Source organism: Apiospora aurea, assembly GCF_038362705.1.
Source record: "Apiospora aurea strain CBS 24483 chromosome Unknown utg000002l_segment0_segment0, whole genome shotgun sequence".
NCBI lineage: Eukaryota > Fungi > Ascomycota > Sordariomycetes > Amphisphaeriales > Apiosporaceae > Apiospora > Apiospora aurea.
In genome coordinates this window covers 1176605-1190695 of record NW_027117389.1, presented here as the reverse complement: position 1 = coordinate 1190695, position 14091 = coordinate 1176605, and the positions used below count along the sequence as shown (strand labels likewise).

The window sequence follows — 14091 nt, the reverse complement described above, 5'->3', positions numbered from 1 at the left end:
ATGCACAGGGTTCCCAATGCCAACACGGCTACAATACGCAGGGTTCCCAGTACCAGCACGGTCACAATGCACCGGCTCCGCAGCACCAGCATGGATATACTGGACCGGCTCAGCAGCAGCAAGCTTCTCGGATCCCCTGGACCAATCCCAACATGCCGGACCCCAATACTGGTCTGACCCTCCAGCAGACCCGCCAGGCCAACCCTAGTAACCCGGGATACCTTCGACCATCTGATGAGTTCGCACTGAGGGAGAGACAAGCTCGGGAGACGAACCACAGCTTTACAGACTTCCGCTTCCAAGTTGTTACTTCTTCTGCCACCCAGGGAATTACAAGCGCTACTACAAGCGCCCCCTCAAGCGACAATACCATCGCTAACGTAACTACATCGCAGCAGTCTCCCTCTCGCAATGTCACAAGCACTGCTGGTACCAACTTGAGCAACTCTCCCAGCGCCACTAGTACTTCTTCGCAGAAGTATCCTACTACTCATGGTTTCACCAGCGCTTTTGGTGCCGGCCCGGGCAACTCTTCAAGTGCCAACGTTTCTTCTTCGCAGAAGTCTCATATTCCTGGTCTCTCACGCACTGTCGGTACCAACTCGGGCAACTCCTCAAGCGCCGTCGCCACTTCTTCGCCGAAGTTGCCTACTCATGATTTCACAAGCGCTACCGGTCGCGACTCAGGAAGCCCTCCGCGTCCCACTGCCCCCCGGATCACACAGCCCCCTCGCCGACCGCACCAGCGTCCCGTGCCCATCGTCCCGCCGTACACCATTGACCAGGATGACATGCTGATCCAGCCCACCGTCGCCCCTGTTCCTGCCGCCCCAGCCGAGCCCTCCGTGAACCCTCTGTCGCTCGCCGCCACCATGCCACAGCTCGTCGTCGATCCCGAGACCGGCAGCGCCAGCGTCGTCGAGTACAGCATCCCGCCCCACGACGACCCGACCAGCTTCTGGGTCCCCGGCGACGTCTCCGGACCCCTGACCGCGACGGAGCACGACTGGATCAACGACTACCTGCGCCAGGCTGCCGCCAGAGGAGAAGTGACTGACGTCACAGCTGTCCCTACGACCACCGCTGCTTCTCCCACGAACCCTGCAGTCACCATGCCTCCCGGAACCGATGCACAGGCTGCTTCTTCTTCGTCGACTACTGCCCCTGCTGCCTCTGGTGATGACGCCTGGTCTTGGGATGAGTGGATCACCTGGCCTGCGGATGACCTGAACACCGACCTGCGCAGCAACGGAAACTTCGTCCCCGTATCCGAGGCTGCGGCCTCCAGTAGCCAAGGCACTGCTGTTACCTCTGCTGTTTCGCCCCACAACGTCCCTGCTTCTGGTCCTGGCAACAACAATCTCCCGGCCAACTTCGTCACCTTCAACGACGATGTGCCCGACAACGTCTTCGGAGGCAGCAGCGCCAAAGGAGACGACCCCACGCTGCAGTCCCTGTTGGAAAAGCCCGCCCCCGGTGGCCGCTGGTCGCCCCAGCCCGCCTCGCCCACCACCACCACCACCATCCAGCCCCGCGACGCCGAGGGCAACCCCCTCAACATCAACGTCGACGCCGTGCTGGGCGGCGTGGAGCAGGTCATGCGCGGCTTCGAGGCGGACCCGCAGTACCGGGCCCAGCTCGCCCTCGCCACCACCCCCGGCGAGCGCGCCGAGCTGGCCCGGCTGCGCTTCCGCCGCTGCTGGCAGACCATCGCGGTCGCCGAGGTCGCCGCCGCCATGGACGCGGGTGCTTCCGGTGCGGCCGGCCGGCCCATCCTCTTCGTCGCGGGCCGCGACACCCTGCTGGAGACCAACGAGGGCGGCACCATGGTCCGCCAGCGGGCGACCTGGGGCTGGCTCGCCGAGGAGGGCCGATGGGCCTGGATCGACGAGGAGGTCGGCGGGGTCTTCCACCCCGCCGCGTTCTGCCTCGTCGATATGCAGGCCATCGCCGACCGGCACGGCATCGAGGGCATCTATGCCCAACGCTTCCCGGTGTGCTAAAAAACCACCAAAAACAAAAACAGAAAACAACAAAAAAAAGAAACAATTACCGAAGAAGGTGGGAGAAAGGGGGGGTTCTCAGATGAAAATTGGCGGTTGTAGGATATAAAATTCGATTGAGAATTGGACTGGCGTTAACCCCGAACTGCTTTTCTTGTGACTATGTAACGTCCTTTGCCATGAAGTGAGTGTCAACCAAGTTAAATTGCCATTAAGGTGGAAACTGCCTCCACCAGGTATTCTAAGTAAACAAGGTAGAGTAACCCTCGATGCTATGGACTACAAGTCAAGGTAACATATATGACACCATCGCCAATGCCCTTCACACGTGTGAGAAAACCGATGAAGATAACCGTAAAACAAGCCACCTAGCAATCCCAAAAGACATGCCTTCACTCATACATCTAGCATATCCACAGATCAGCAAGTTGACATGAACAATCCCAACGCAACAGGAACGTCGCCCTGTATGTATACCAAGTAGGTGTCCTCCTCATCCGGCTCCGTGATGAGATAGGTAAGCGTTTGGCCCGCGGGGCACGCAAACCGATCAACCACGTACGTGTAGCCCGGGGCTAGAGTCGTCTGACCCAGGGCCGTAGCGCCGCCCAGGCTACCGCCACTGCTGCTATTGGATGAAGAAAACAAGCCACTGCTTTCGTCCCCACCAAAGATGTCCTCCCAGGTCGTGTCCATCGTCGCCGGGTTCTCCATTCTGGAAAACGCAACGCCGCCGCTGCCAGAAAGGTAGTAGGTCTCTCTCCCGTTGCTGGAGGATAATTGTTCCATCGTAGGGAGCGAGAAGAAGACCTTGCAGCTCTTGCCGGCGTACGAGGCCGGAATGTCGACGTTGAACACGGTCGAGAAGTTCTGGGTGATTTGGCCGAGAAGCGAGGGGCCATAGGCCTTGGAGGGGTTGGAACGGTCGACGGGTATCATCATCTGCGGTTTCTCGAAGGGAGACCATATGATGTTGGCGGGGCAGTCTTTGGCCGGTGGAGAGAGGGGAGATGGCTGATCGTCAGCTGTGGAGGAATTTCTGACTGGGGAGGCTTGCTCGGGGCCAGCAAAATGTTCGCGGGAGGAACCGTCGGACAGGGGGGCGAACTGGAGACGTAGCAGGTCGATTTGCAGCCGTCAGACACGAGGGTGACTGGTTGGCATTGGGCACCGTTGGGCTCGAGGTAGATGTTGGCACTATCGTCAGTCTTACAAGCGAAGAAGGTGGACTGCCCAGAGAAGGTCACGTTGCCATCGCAGCCGATTTCGAAGCCGTGGCTCAGCTGCTGACTAGGATCACACTGAAGCACCGACGTGGGGGCTTGAACACCATCTTAGTTAGCGACATTGGCCAGGATAGAACATGCAAGGTATTGAGTTGCAGCAGTGTTGTGATTGACGTTGAAGGGAAGAGCTGACAGAAGAGAGCAGAGTACTCACGAGTCCACCAACAGCCACGACCCTGCTGGTCCACAAAGGCATCTCCAAACCAAGTGAAGGTCGAAGCCTCCAAGTCGCCTCTAGCCCGGCAGAGGCCATCGCCGATTTGGCCGACGGAGTACGTAGCAGGAGGGCTACCACCTGCGTTGACGGTGAGGTGAAAGCTGCAACCGGCATTGGAACGGGCATTGATAGGGTTGCCTTGGCTTAGCGAGACGAAGAGTCCGCCGGTGGCAAGCAGAGAGAGGTGTGCCAGCATGCTGAGAAGAAGCACTGGGTGACGAGGTGGCAATAACAGAAAGAGATAGCGTTCAATCCAGAAAGAAGTAGACTGGTACAAGCGAATGGACAGGAAACCTTCAGCGTGATATTACAGGCTCCAGGAAAGGATGGTGAGATGATCTCAATGATTTCGAAGTGAAATGAACGAATAGACGAAGTGAGAAGAGGTGGGAGAGGATTCAAGAGAAGGTTGGCGAGTTGGAAGAGGAAGAAGTAATAGAGGCTGAAGTCATTGGCAGCTGTTTACTTGGTCTGGAATCTACTGCAGCCAGCTTGCATTACTTGAGGAAGGAGCTGGTCAAAGAGCCAGATTATCTACGGCATCGAGGGAAAGAGCGACAGGGCACTACACTCGGTTCAAAATAGGCTGGTCGCTAGTTGCGCAGCAGCGACGATGGCTTGTTATGTAGCTCATTCCGTGATACAATGACGATTAGTGATGGAACAGTTGGTGGTGATACGAGGCGGCGATTCATAGGGAAAGGCAGAAGAATTTCAATAACGAGGAACTGCTAGGATGCGACAACGACATTTTAGCGTTCGTAAGCACCAAGTCTGCGGTAGATGTGTAAAATGTTTGCCAAGGCGATGCGGACAAGTGCGACGACGAACATTCTTAGTAGGTAGCAGGAAGCGCATGAGGCGCTGACAGAACGAACAACCATAGCGACAGTTGAACTGTTTGTACTTGGCCGTCAGTGGTAGATCAATTCAACATGACCAGACCACGTTCACAAACAGAAGTCAGGGCAGCAAAGCTACTTGCCGGATGATTCTCGCAACAGGAGGGCATCTCACATTCAATCAAGGAAGTCAATGTTGTTTGTGTGGTTTATTCTCATTTCTATCTCGTTGCCGGAGGCGTCTTGCATCCATGCAGGAAGAGCATATGGCTACCGCGGGCCTGGGCCTCACAGCGCCACTGAGCTCACCAAGTCAACTGCGTATGGGCGCATTGGGGTGGCAATTGCATGCCCCATCCGAGGCAGCATAACTGCGGCGGCAGCAACAAGAGCTTTGTGCCTTCCGTAGGCAAGTCTCTATTGCAGATCGTTGCACGCACGCAGTTCCCATACTCGGCGCAGCGCATGGCCAGATGGCACAGCAAATCTTGTAGACTCAAAATAACAAGTCGCCAAGGCTGCCGCTGCCTAGATAGTCTGTCCAGAGGGTAATCGTCGTCACTCAAATCATCAAGGGGTATCATCTCTTCCTCAAGCCTTCTTGCCAGCCTTGGCCTTCTTCACCGCCTCCTGCTTGGCCTCTTCGATGGCCTCGTTGTCACTGTCACTGTCATCATCGAAGCCATCAAAAGATACCTCATCCGCATCCTTCTCTTTCGCTTCAGCCTCGACCTCATCCTCATCGGCACTTTCGCCGTCATCATGGACTGCTGCTGTAGCAGGAACAACTTCAGGCTCATATTTTCTCTTCCTGGGCATCTCGCCCAGTCTTCCTTGACGACCTTCCTTGATGTCGCCTTCCTCTGCCTCGACGTGAGGTGGAGGTGTGAACCATGGTAGACGACCACGAGTGCTGATATCTTGTTAGTTTTGTGGTATTTCCAAGACAAGGGGTGATTGCGATCAAACTTACAAATCGTTCAAGACCATCTTGGCCACACTGTCAACATCAGGCTCTCCGCCCTTTAGCAGACGTCCAGACTTCCGCGCAAGAAGCTCCAGGAACCTTGTGTAGTCCTCACCCCAGCCTTGGATTTGATATGTCCTTTCAGCGTGGTGCGGCTTGACGCGATCGAGGACAGCTCGGATGTACTGCTCGGGCTGCTCAACCTTCTCCAGTCTGACCACACCACGAAGCAGCAAGTCTTCGGGGGTATCGGTGGAGCTGGGTGGCACAATACCGGGGCAGTCAATCAAGTAAATACGCTTCATCAGCGTGATGTATTGCCAGACCTTGGTTTCACCAGGAGTGGGAGAGACCTTGGCCACAGCCTTGGCCCTCAAAGTGTTGATGACACTGCTCTTGCCCACGGATGGGTATCCGACCAGGCCGACGGAGATTTGCTTGCGATCGCTGTGGAGGATGCTGAACTGGCGCAACAGTTGGATCAACGAACCCTTTCCGAAGGAATTCGTGATTGAGCTTCTGAAGGCGAGTGTGGGGTACTCCTTGCTCAACGCTTTCACCCATTGAGCCTATGCTTGGATATTAGCATTTGTTTATAACTTGTGTTGTAAAAACATTCATGTTTGGGTAGAGATGTGCGTGCCATGTCTAAGAACACTGCTACAAGCCATCCAAAAGAACGGAGCAGGTTCAACTCAATGGCACTGGGCGATCTGCGCGGAGGAACTTCAAGACGAAGTTCAACCAACTTGTCATCCAAGGACAACAAGCTTGAGTTCGATATTACTCTCCCAATGACGTAACGGGTCTCTACCACTGAGCAAATCGAAATTTGCGGTAGACATCCTGACTTCAACGCATTGGGGTTCTGTCACGTGGTGCAATAGAGAGGTGAAAAAGCAAAACTTACACAAACTTTGGTAGGAACCAGGTCGACCTTGTTCAAGACGAAGATAAGATGCTTGTGAGGTGCCTCTTCCTTGATGTACTTCTCGACACTTCGGCACCGAGTTCCAAGAGGGTCACGGGCGTCCAGGACATGAAGAAGAACATCGGAGGAGTCAATAACCTTGTACAGCTCGTTCTGTGGGGCACTTGGGTTAGCTTTTGAAGGAGTAGAAGATCAGGAGGTGTGACACCATGATTAGTTTCACTTACCCAGATACGCTTGCTCTGGCCCTTGTCAAACACGGGTTCGCTGTTCATGGACACCTGACCGTGCTCGGAAGGACGGGCGTCAGCACCGCCATCCTCGAACTCATTGGACTGTCCGCTAAGCAGACGAGCCTGTTCCATGCGCTCTTGGTATGTGTCCATCGCCTTGTCGGCACCTCCAGCGAGATCCTCAATGCTGCTCGCGCCAATCTTGACGCGTTTCCGCGACGCCTTGGGCCCAAAGACCTCGGCAAAGGGCGACGTCTCGATGGTCATCTTGGCCTGGTGCTGCTTGAGCCCGTTGAGCTCGGAGCCGCCGTCGCGGATGAGGGACATGGGCAGCTTGTTGGTCTTGAGCAGGACCTGGTAGGGGTCCTTGGCCGAGTTCTCGACGGCGTCGCGGAACGAGGCGAGCGAGTCCTGCGAGATGACGCGGGTGTTGGAGAACCACTTGCGGTTCGGCTCGACGCGCGCGGTCGGGACGTCGCGGCTCTGGTGGGCGGCGGCCTGGGTGATCTGGCCGGCGGCGTTGCGCTGGGCCAGGCCGTGGGTGCGCACGTTGAGCGCCTTCACCCGCTTGGCCGAGCGGTAGAAGTTCTCGCCCTTGACCTTGAGGTTGCCGAAGCCGTCGCCCGTCTTGCCCTGGCGTTCCCGCCGGCTCTGTTCTTTCTTGCCGGTACCCATGATGATTGATGTTCCTCAAGAGTAGCACGTCCTAAAGAAGGGAGTGGTAGGAGAAGGGGGAAGAAAGAGATTGCAAGTCAAGGCGCGAAACAAGACCTCGAGACTCTGCAGCTTGTATGGTGAAGGAGTAATGAAAGATTTTGCGGCTCAAGGTAGATGGGAAAATGGGAATTGGCAAATGTTCTGGGAGCTGTCGGACAGACCCCACCATTGGCCAGAACTTTTTGACCGCCTGGAATTTTATTCTGCCGCCCAGCCTCCGACCACTTGCCTAACCTTAGCTCTTATCTGCAACAACAAGAAAATCCATTCAGCCACATCCGATCCCATATGCGAGGGACACAGTGGACCCCTGTTGAGCGGTTTCAATTGAGCCAATCAATCGCTCCGGCCGAGCGCACGTAAGCCACAACCAGCAAGATCCATTTTCGGGTCTTGAACTTTTTGCGGCCAGCTGGGTTAGATACTGATGATTGGGAGCCGAAAGTCAAGATCTCGAATCTCCATATCTTCCGACTCGGACCCCGACGTTCAGTCGCTAAAGAGGCCGCCAATTCCTGCGAGATACCAATTCGTCTCTAGATTCCGTGACCGATTGCGGTCGCACCCCAACCCATCGCAATGGCTCCCACAATGCAGCGGGCCCTCTGCCGGGCAGCCACCACGACGGCCAGCAAGAGCAGCAGCAGCAGCAGCACCACCTCATCACTCCTCACAACGACCCGGCCCTTCAGCAGCACCGCGACGAACCCCGCCGCCCAAAGGATACCCCCCGAGTCCCCCCTCTACATCAACATCCCGACCCCCCCGCTCTCGCAAGCCGTCGAAGACCAGCGCCGCTCCCCGCTCTCCTACAAGGGCCACCTGCCCGTGCCGCGCCCGATCTTCAAGCAGCGCAAGGGCGAGCTGCCCAAGACCTCGGCCGAATGGCTCCAAAAGTCCGCGCCGCCGCCCACCTCCGCCAAGGCCCTGGCCCCGACCGCCTCCGAGGGCGAGGCCTGGAAGCGCCGCATGGCCGCGGGGCGCCGCCGCAACATGGAGGAGGGCCTCGCCGCCCTCTGGACGCGCACGCAGCGCACCGCGGCCGGCCGCAAGGAGCGCGCCCGCCGCCACGACCTCGAGCACCGCGCCGCCATGAACGCGCCCCCGCACGAGTCGGACCGCCTGACCGCGCCCACCGTGCCCGCCTCGGTCCTCGCGACCCAGGTCCCGCAGGACCCGAACCGCTTCGACCACGCCCTCGAGGCCGCGGCCCGCACCAAGGCCATCGCCGAGGCCAAGGCCCAGGCCCGCCGCGACGCCCTGCAGCAGCTCTACATGGCCGCCCGCGACTTCATCGTGACCGAGGCTGACCTCGAGAAGGCCGTCGAGGAGCAGTTCCGCCCGGACTACTTCGCCGACAAGACCTCCGTCGGCATGCCCTCCGCCAGCGTCTGGGACATCGACGGCGTCCCCCTCTCCGTCGCCCAGATGATGGGCGAGGCCATGGGCACCAGCAACCGCGTCGTCAGGAGCGACAACGCCAACCGCACCTTGCAGCGCCACCGCAAGATTGCCGAGGAGCTCACGGGCGGCGCCATGAGCGACGCGGGCACCGACTAAGTACGACCGGCAACGGACAAGAAGAATACATCATAAAAACAAACAGCCTGACAGTTCGGGTGCGATGGGCAGCGAGGCGTGGCTACCCCCGAAACTCTGTACTGTGCTATGACATAGCACACGGTCATGCAGAACACGGGATACGATCTTTCACAACTTGCTAGCGGGTGTACGAGCGAGGCGAAAGAATATGTATATTGGCATCTAGGGGGAACTCAATAGATGGGCCGGGCGGAGAGAAGCATGTACTGTATCATTACCGCAATAGTATATGGGTATGGCTGGTTTGTCGTACTAATCGTGCATTACACCTGTACATACCTATACATAAAAGTAAAAAGTATTTCCCCTGACTTGTTTGCCTATGTAAAAAACCCTTATGGTATGCATTGATTGGTCTACCTTGACAGATCGACCGAGCCTATGGACAAATCAACCCCGTGGAACGCCAGTCCCATGATAAACAATCACAATCTCAAACCCACATGACAGGCAGTGTATTTGCTGCCTTCTTCGTATGCCTACATCAACATAAGAGAATCCCTCTGCCGCTGATCTTCCTCGGTCTTCGCCCCTAAACATGTTACAGGCGAAACTGCCTCAAAATGCAGATCTATCCTACAATACCATCTCTAAGCAACCCAATGTGATCACCCATGTATCTGATCACCGCTTCTCAACAAGCAAAAGGTGCATCGCGACGTAGGCCAGGATGACGAAGACCCCGGCAAAGATACCTAGGTTTATGACATCCCACCAGAGGGCGCCGTTGTTAAAACCAAAGCTGCTCAAGATGACTGCACCAGGCACCCGAATATCCAGGCCGTACTTCTGGTCGACGAGGTTGAGCTTCACTACCTCATTGACAATCAAGCCCTCGAAGCCGTAGTGGAAGATGGACAGCGACTGGAGCCAGAGAGCCGAGGCAGGGATAGCGTCGTGGTTGAGCAGCAGGCCAGCGAATAGCAAAGAGAAGAGCATGACCAACGAGCCGACCAAGTTGGCAACGCTGCCGTCCTTGCAAACAATACCGATAAAGAGACAGATTGCCGCCGCGGCCAAGTTGAAGAGGACAAGAATCAAAATGAAAGTGAAGAAGTGCTCTGCGTCTGCGACGAGGCCGGTCATAGGGTAGATAATAACACCCATCAGAATCGGCGGGATGATACGCAGGGGAACAATGTCGAAAAGTACTTTGGCGGCGAAATAAGTGATGGGCGTGTAGTATCCGTTGGCCCTTTCGCGAACGATAAGGAGGCGTTCCGATGCAAACACATTCAGGGTGGTTAAGGTACTGAAACCGAATAGGGCGAGCAGGAAGAAGAACAAACCCAGACGGTTCTGGAAACCAGGGATGTCATCAGTAAGGCCATAGAACAGGAAACCCGAGAGGACGGCAAGTAGAATAGCGACCGCGTAATGCATCAGCATCAGCAGTGGGTTCCGATACAAGTTCTTCCAAGTACGCCCTGACAAAATCACGAACTGTCTCAGGTAGCTGGGACGAGCGTAGCCTTTGCCAATAGCACTAGTGAAGATGTTGGGATCCTCCGGTGAGTATCCATTTTGACCATTGACAGCTTGAGCGTTTTCGATTGCTTGGTGGATTTCATCGTGCGTGTTGGCCGCAATGTCGGATTCGGAATAGGCTTGAAATAGGACATCCAGGTCCGTGCCAGCCGACGCAGACGGTGGCAAGTCGTGAGCCTCTTCCACATGAATTTGAGGCGGTGGTTGAGCTCGGAGCTTATAGGCACCAATCTCCTCTTTCACATCCGATGATGCTGCAGTATCAATCGTATTCTTCCTGCGAGTGTAGAGGTCGCGGTCTTGCTTCTGTTTGACAGAATCCCTGCGCTTGTTCCTCGGCCGGCTTGACGACGGATCCGTAGAGATGCTATCGCCTGCAGTGCTGTTGCCGGAAATACTGGCAATTGACTTGACGGCGGTAGTGCTACTGGGGCCAACGCTGGCGCTGTCCGCATTGAGCGTCCCATCATCGTAGGGTTCGGATATACCGGCGTGCATGGTCAGATCCACAAGGTAGTCGGCGATATTGAAACCGGGAGGGCATGCGTAACCAATGCTGTCGAAGTATTCCTGGCAGTGGGCAAATGATCCGGAGTACACAGTCTTGCCCTTAGCCAAGAGCATCAGGCGGTCAAACAATGCCACAATGTTGGAGCGAGGCTGATGGATAGTGAATATGACCGTTCGCTTGTATGTCTTGGCCAGGGTGACGAGACACTCGACAACATTGTAAGCATTGTAAGCATCCAAGCCGCTGGTGGGCTCGTCGAGGAAAAGGATCGACGGGCTGGTAACGAGCTCGCACGCGATACCGACACGTCGCTTCTCGCCACCTGAGATACCGCGACCTTTGCCTTCCTCAGATCCGATCAGCGAGTCACGGATGTGGTAGATGCCGAGTTGCTTCTCGACTTCCCATACCCGCTGCTCTTTCGCGGCCCGTCCCATTCCCGCGGGTAGTCGAAGCAGAGCCGAGATCAAGATAGTTTCGTGTACCGTAAGCGTGGGCAGCATAGTGTCCTCTTGGTCAACGAAGCCTATGACGTTCTTGTAGTCGGTATCCGTAACCTTCTCTCCGTTGACGTAGAAGTCGCCACTAACCTCGCCACGTTTGTTCTTGCGAGCTAGTATATCGAGAAAGGTGGTCTTGCCGGCCCCTGACGCGCCCATGATGGCCATAATCTCTCCGGGATGTGCTACACCCTGAACGTTGTCAAGAATACGCTTTCCATTCAGGTCATAAGCCACATTTTCGAAGTACAGCGATGCCGGCTTGTGGTCGGCCATGAGCTTCATCGCTTCGTCGTCGGAGTCGTCGAGGGAGATCTGGCTATACTTGAAAGACCGGCGAGACAGATACCAGACCCCAAAGATAACAGCCACCAAGAAGAGTGAGCATCCTGCGATAACGCCAGCGATGAGAGGCGTGTTGATCTTCTTGACAGGACGTTCGTAGCCAGGAACCTCGGTTATGTGTAGGCATTCACCAGATCGGCAGTTGAGCTCAATGCTGGGGTCTCCAAAGACGTCTTGGGTGAGCTGATCCAATGCCGGCTCCTTGAACTTGCACTGGTTGTCGCCGTTCTTCTTTTGCTCGCAGGAGAAGCTAGCTGGTCCATGGATTTCTTCCTTCAACATGTCTGTCAGGTCGATGGAACCCTGCTGGCCGCAGAGCATGCGCCCGGGAACGCAAGAGCACTGCGCACTTGCACATTTATAGTATGTGCTGTTCGTTCCTTCGTTGAGATCGGCGTGGGCCTCGCATTCGGTAAGATGGCAGTAGAAAGATTCGACGCGGTCGATCCAGACTATTCAAACAATCATTAGCAAAAGCATCGCAAAGATGACGTGTGTAAAGGACCATGGACGTACACTGGAAATCACACAAGCCGTCTTCCTTCTGGCAGGAGAAGGTGGCTTGAGGAACTTTGCCTTCGAGCATACTCAAGATCTTAGCATTGGTGATGTCGCACATCTGGTAGTTCTGCTTGACGACGTCGCCAGTTTGGTAGCAGACTCCGCCATCATCGTCGGTTTCCATGAGCGCGTTACAGGCCTTGTTCTCGGTACAGATGTTGCAGTTGATGCCAGTCCAGCCCTCGTCGCATTCGCACGTGTCGCCCTGTCGCATCGGTCGGTCTTTGCCTCGGGCCAGGGAGCCGCAAGCTATAGGTTCCAGGCATTAGCACCGGGTCGATTCTTGCAGGAGGAAAAGAGTTGAAGCATCGCCGCGGTGGTACATACTGGGCTCTATACAATCATTGCCTCCAAAGCCCGGGGGGCAATCGCACTTTCCGTTGTATTCCTTGCACGGGGCATATTGGCCGCAGGTGTAGGCGGGTAGAAGGCAGTTAAAGCTATGGATTGCGAGTCAACGATCAGCTTGCGCCACTTTGGCTGGATAGGCTGCCGGAGGGAGGGCTGCATCAAAAAGGGCGCACTCACCAAGGAGGGCAATCGTCGGATCGGCCGCCCATCAGCGCGAGCTGTGCCCGCATCATATCGACCTGCGTGTAGTTGGTCTGAGCCATGACGAGAGACGGTGCGATAGCGGACGACAACAGGCAGCCCAGCGCCAGCGCCGTCTTCAGTATGCCTGGCGGCGACATGCTGGCCATCACCACGACACTGTTTTGAATGGGGTTGAGAGCTCCAGGATGATAGGATGGCAGATGCGAGATGCGAAATCGGATGGTGAGAGGTTAAAGAGGTTGGGTTTGTTGTTCAGGAACGAGTGTTGCGGTATTATGGATCCCACTGATATGATATGGAGCTGATACGGAACCGCTGGCGACAACCGACTGACCTGACTGCCACTGTTGCTGTTTGTTGCTGGTGCACGACACAATGCAGCTGGCAAGGTGCCCGCAATTCGGCTCGGCTGCAAGTTTCAAATGCAATCGAAGGGGTGCAGAAGTTTCATATATCAAAAAAATAAAGGGTAGTTGGAGGAAGGTTTGGGAAGAGAGAGAGCAACTTTGGTCCCAAGAAGACAAGGGACAGAATAACCTTCCTTCCCCACGGGATGCAGCCGAGATCCAAACAACACTTGAGGCGACTAAAACTGGCCGATGACACTGGCTCTGGCTCTCTTTGGTTCCCTCTTGCCTGTCTTGGTTGGCGGGCACACGCTAGGCCGAAGCGGCTTGCGCGGGTTACGGGTACCTTGGCAGGCAATGGCCAGACTGCGGGCGATAATGCGATAGGGCGCTCGTCCACTAATAAAGAAAGGTCGAAGGTAACCTTGGAGCTGACGCCTCCCGCTGCCTGAAAGACCGCGACTGTCAACCCAACCAGCCTGCCTGGATTTGGATCAAGTTACTCGCCTCAATAGCTACATGCTTCGCGGTTTATCCTGAAATACTCGGTCCATTCTAAGAATAATGACTCAACGATAGCTCAAATAGAAGTGGTTGCTAGATAGCGACTCAAAGACGGCGGAGATGAGGTTGGTCATTCAACCTCGTTGATTGATTGATACTATTGAGGACCACCTAGTGGAGGGTCAGGTGGCTGAATCCGATTGCGAGGAAGGGGGAACCAGTTGCCAGTGCGCGTCTTGGCTGTCTTTCTTCTTCCAGCGCAGGCAGGCAGATGTGGCTATGTAACCTCGCACCATGCAGGCAGACACAGTGGGACAGATTTCAAATGATGGGGGGGGACAAACTGGGGGTGGAGCCGAGCTGCAAGACGCACAGAACACACAGAACTCGCTTTCGGCTGGCTCTGCCCGCGTCTGGCCCTCTCCAGCAGCAGGCTTGCAGTGCAGCGTGTGACGCGCGCCTGCGCCTGTCCAATGGGTTTT

At 55.9% G+C, this 14091-nt stretch overlaps 5 protein-coding genes across 5 annotated transcripts; 2 read left to right on the top strand and 3 right to left on the bottom strand.

The window, feature by feature from the left end:
- Positions 1–152: 152 nt before the first annotated feature.
- PG986_002782 (uncharacterized protein) lies at positions 153–2003 on the top strand (the record flags this gene model as incomplete). The annotated part of the gene is made up of 1 exon (XM_066839004.1): positions 153–2003. The coding sequence occupies one exon, from the start codon at positions 153–155 to the stop codon at positions 2001–2003; it is 1851 nt and encodes a 616-aa protein (XP_066704068.1).
- Positions 2004–2423: 420 nt separating this feature from the next.
- On the bottom strand, positions 2424–3702 carry PG986_002781 (GPI anchored cell wall protein; the record flags this gene model as incomplete). Its single annotated transcript, XM_066839003.1, has 3 exons — positions 2424–3028; positions 3112–3324; positions 3444–3702. 3 exons carry the CDS (start codon positions 3700–3702, stop codon positions 2424–2426), a joined length of 1077 nt encoding a protein of 358 aa, XP_066704067.1.
- A 1237-nt stretch (positions 3703–4939) lies between these two features.
- PG986_002780 (GTP-binding family protein) lies at positions 4940–7154 on the bottom strand (the record flags this gene model as incomplete). Its single annotated transcript, XM_066839002.1, has 4 exons — positions 4940–5261; positions 5322–5884; positions 6226–6419; positions 6470–7154. The coding sequence occupies 4 exons, from the start codon at positions 7152–7154 to the stop codon at positions 4940–4942; spliced, it is 1764 nt and encodes a 587-aa protein (XP_066704066.1).
- Positions 7155–7787: 633 nt separating this feature from the next.
- Positions 7788–8756, top strand: PG986_002779 (uncharacterized protein; the record flags this gene model as incomplete). Its single annotated transcript, XM_066839001.1, has 1 exon — positions 7788–8756. One exon carries the CDS (start codon positions 7788–7790, stop codon positions 8754–8756), a length of 969 nt encoding a protein of 322 aa, XP_066704065.1.
- Positions 8757–9422: 666 nt separating this feature from the next.
- PG986_002778 (ABC-2 type transporter) lies at positions 9423–12895 on the bottom strand (the record flags this gene model as incomplete). Its single annotated transcript, XM_066839000.1, has 4 exons — positions 9423–12094; positions 12159–12452; positions 12531–12643; positions 12732–12895. The coding sequence occupies 4 exons, from the start codon at positions 12893–12895 to the stop codon at positions 9423–9425; spliced, it is 3243 nt and encodes a 1080-aa protein (XP_066704064.1).
- Between the last annotated feature and the right edge of the window lie 1196 nt (positions 12896–14091).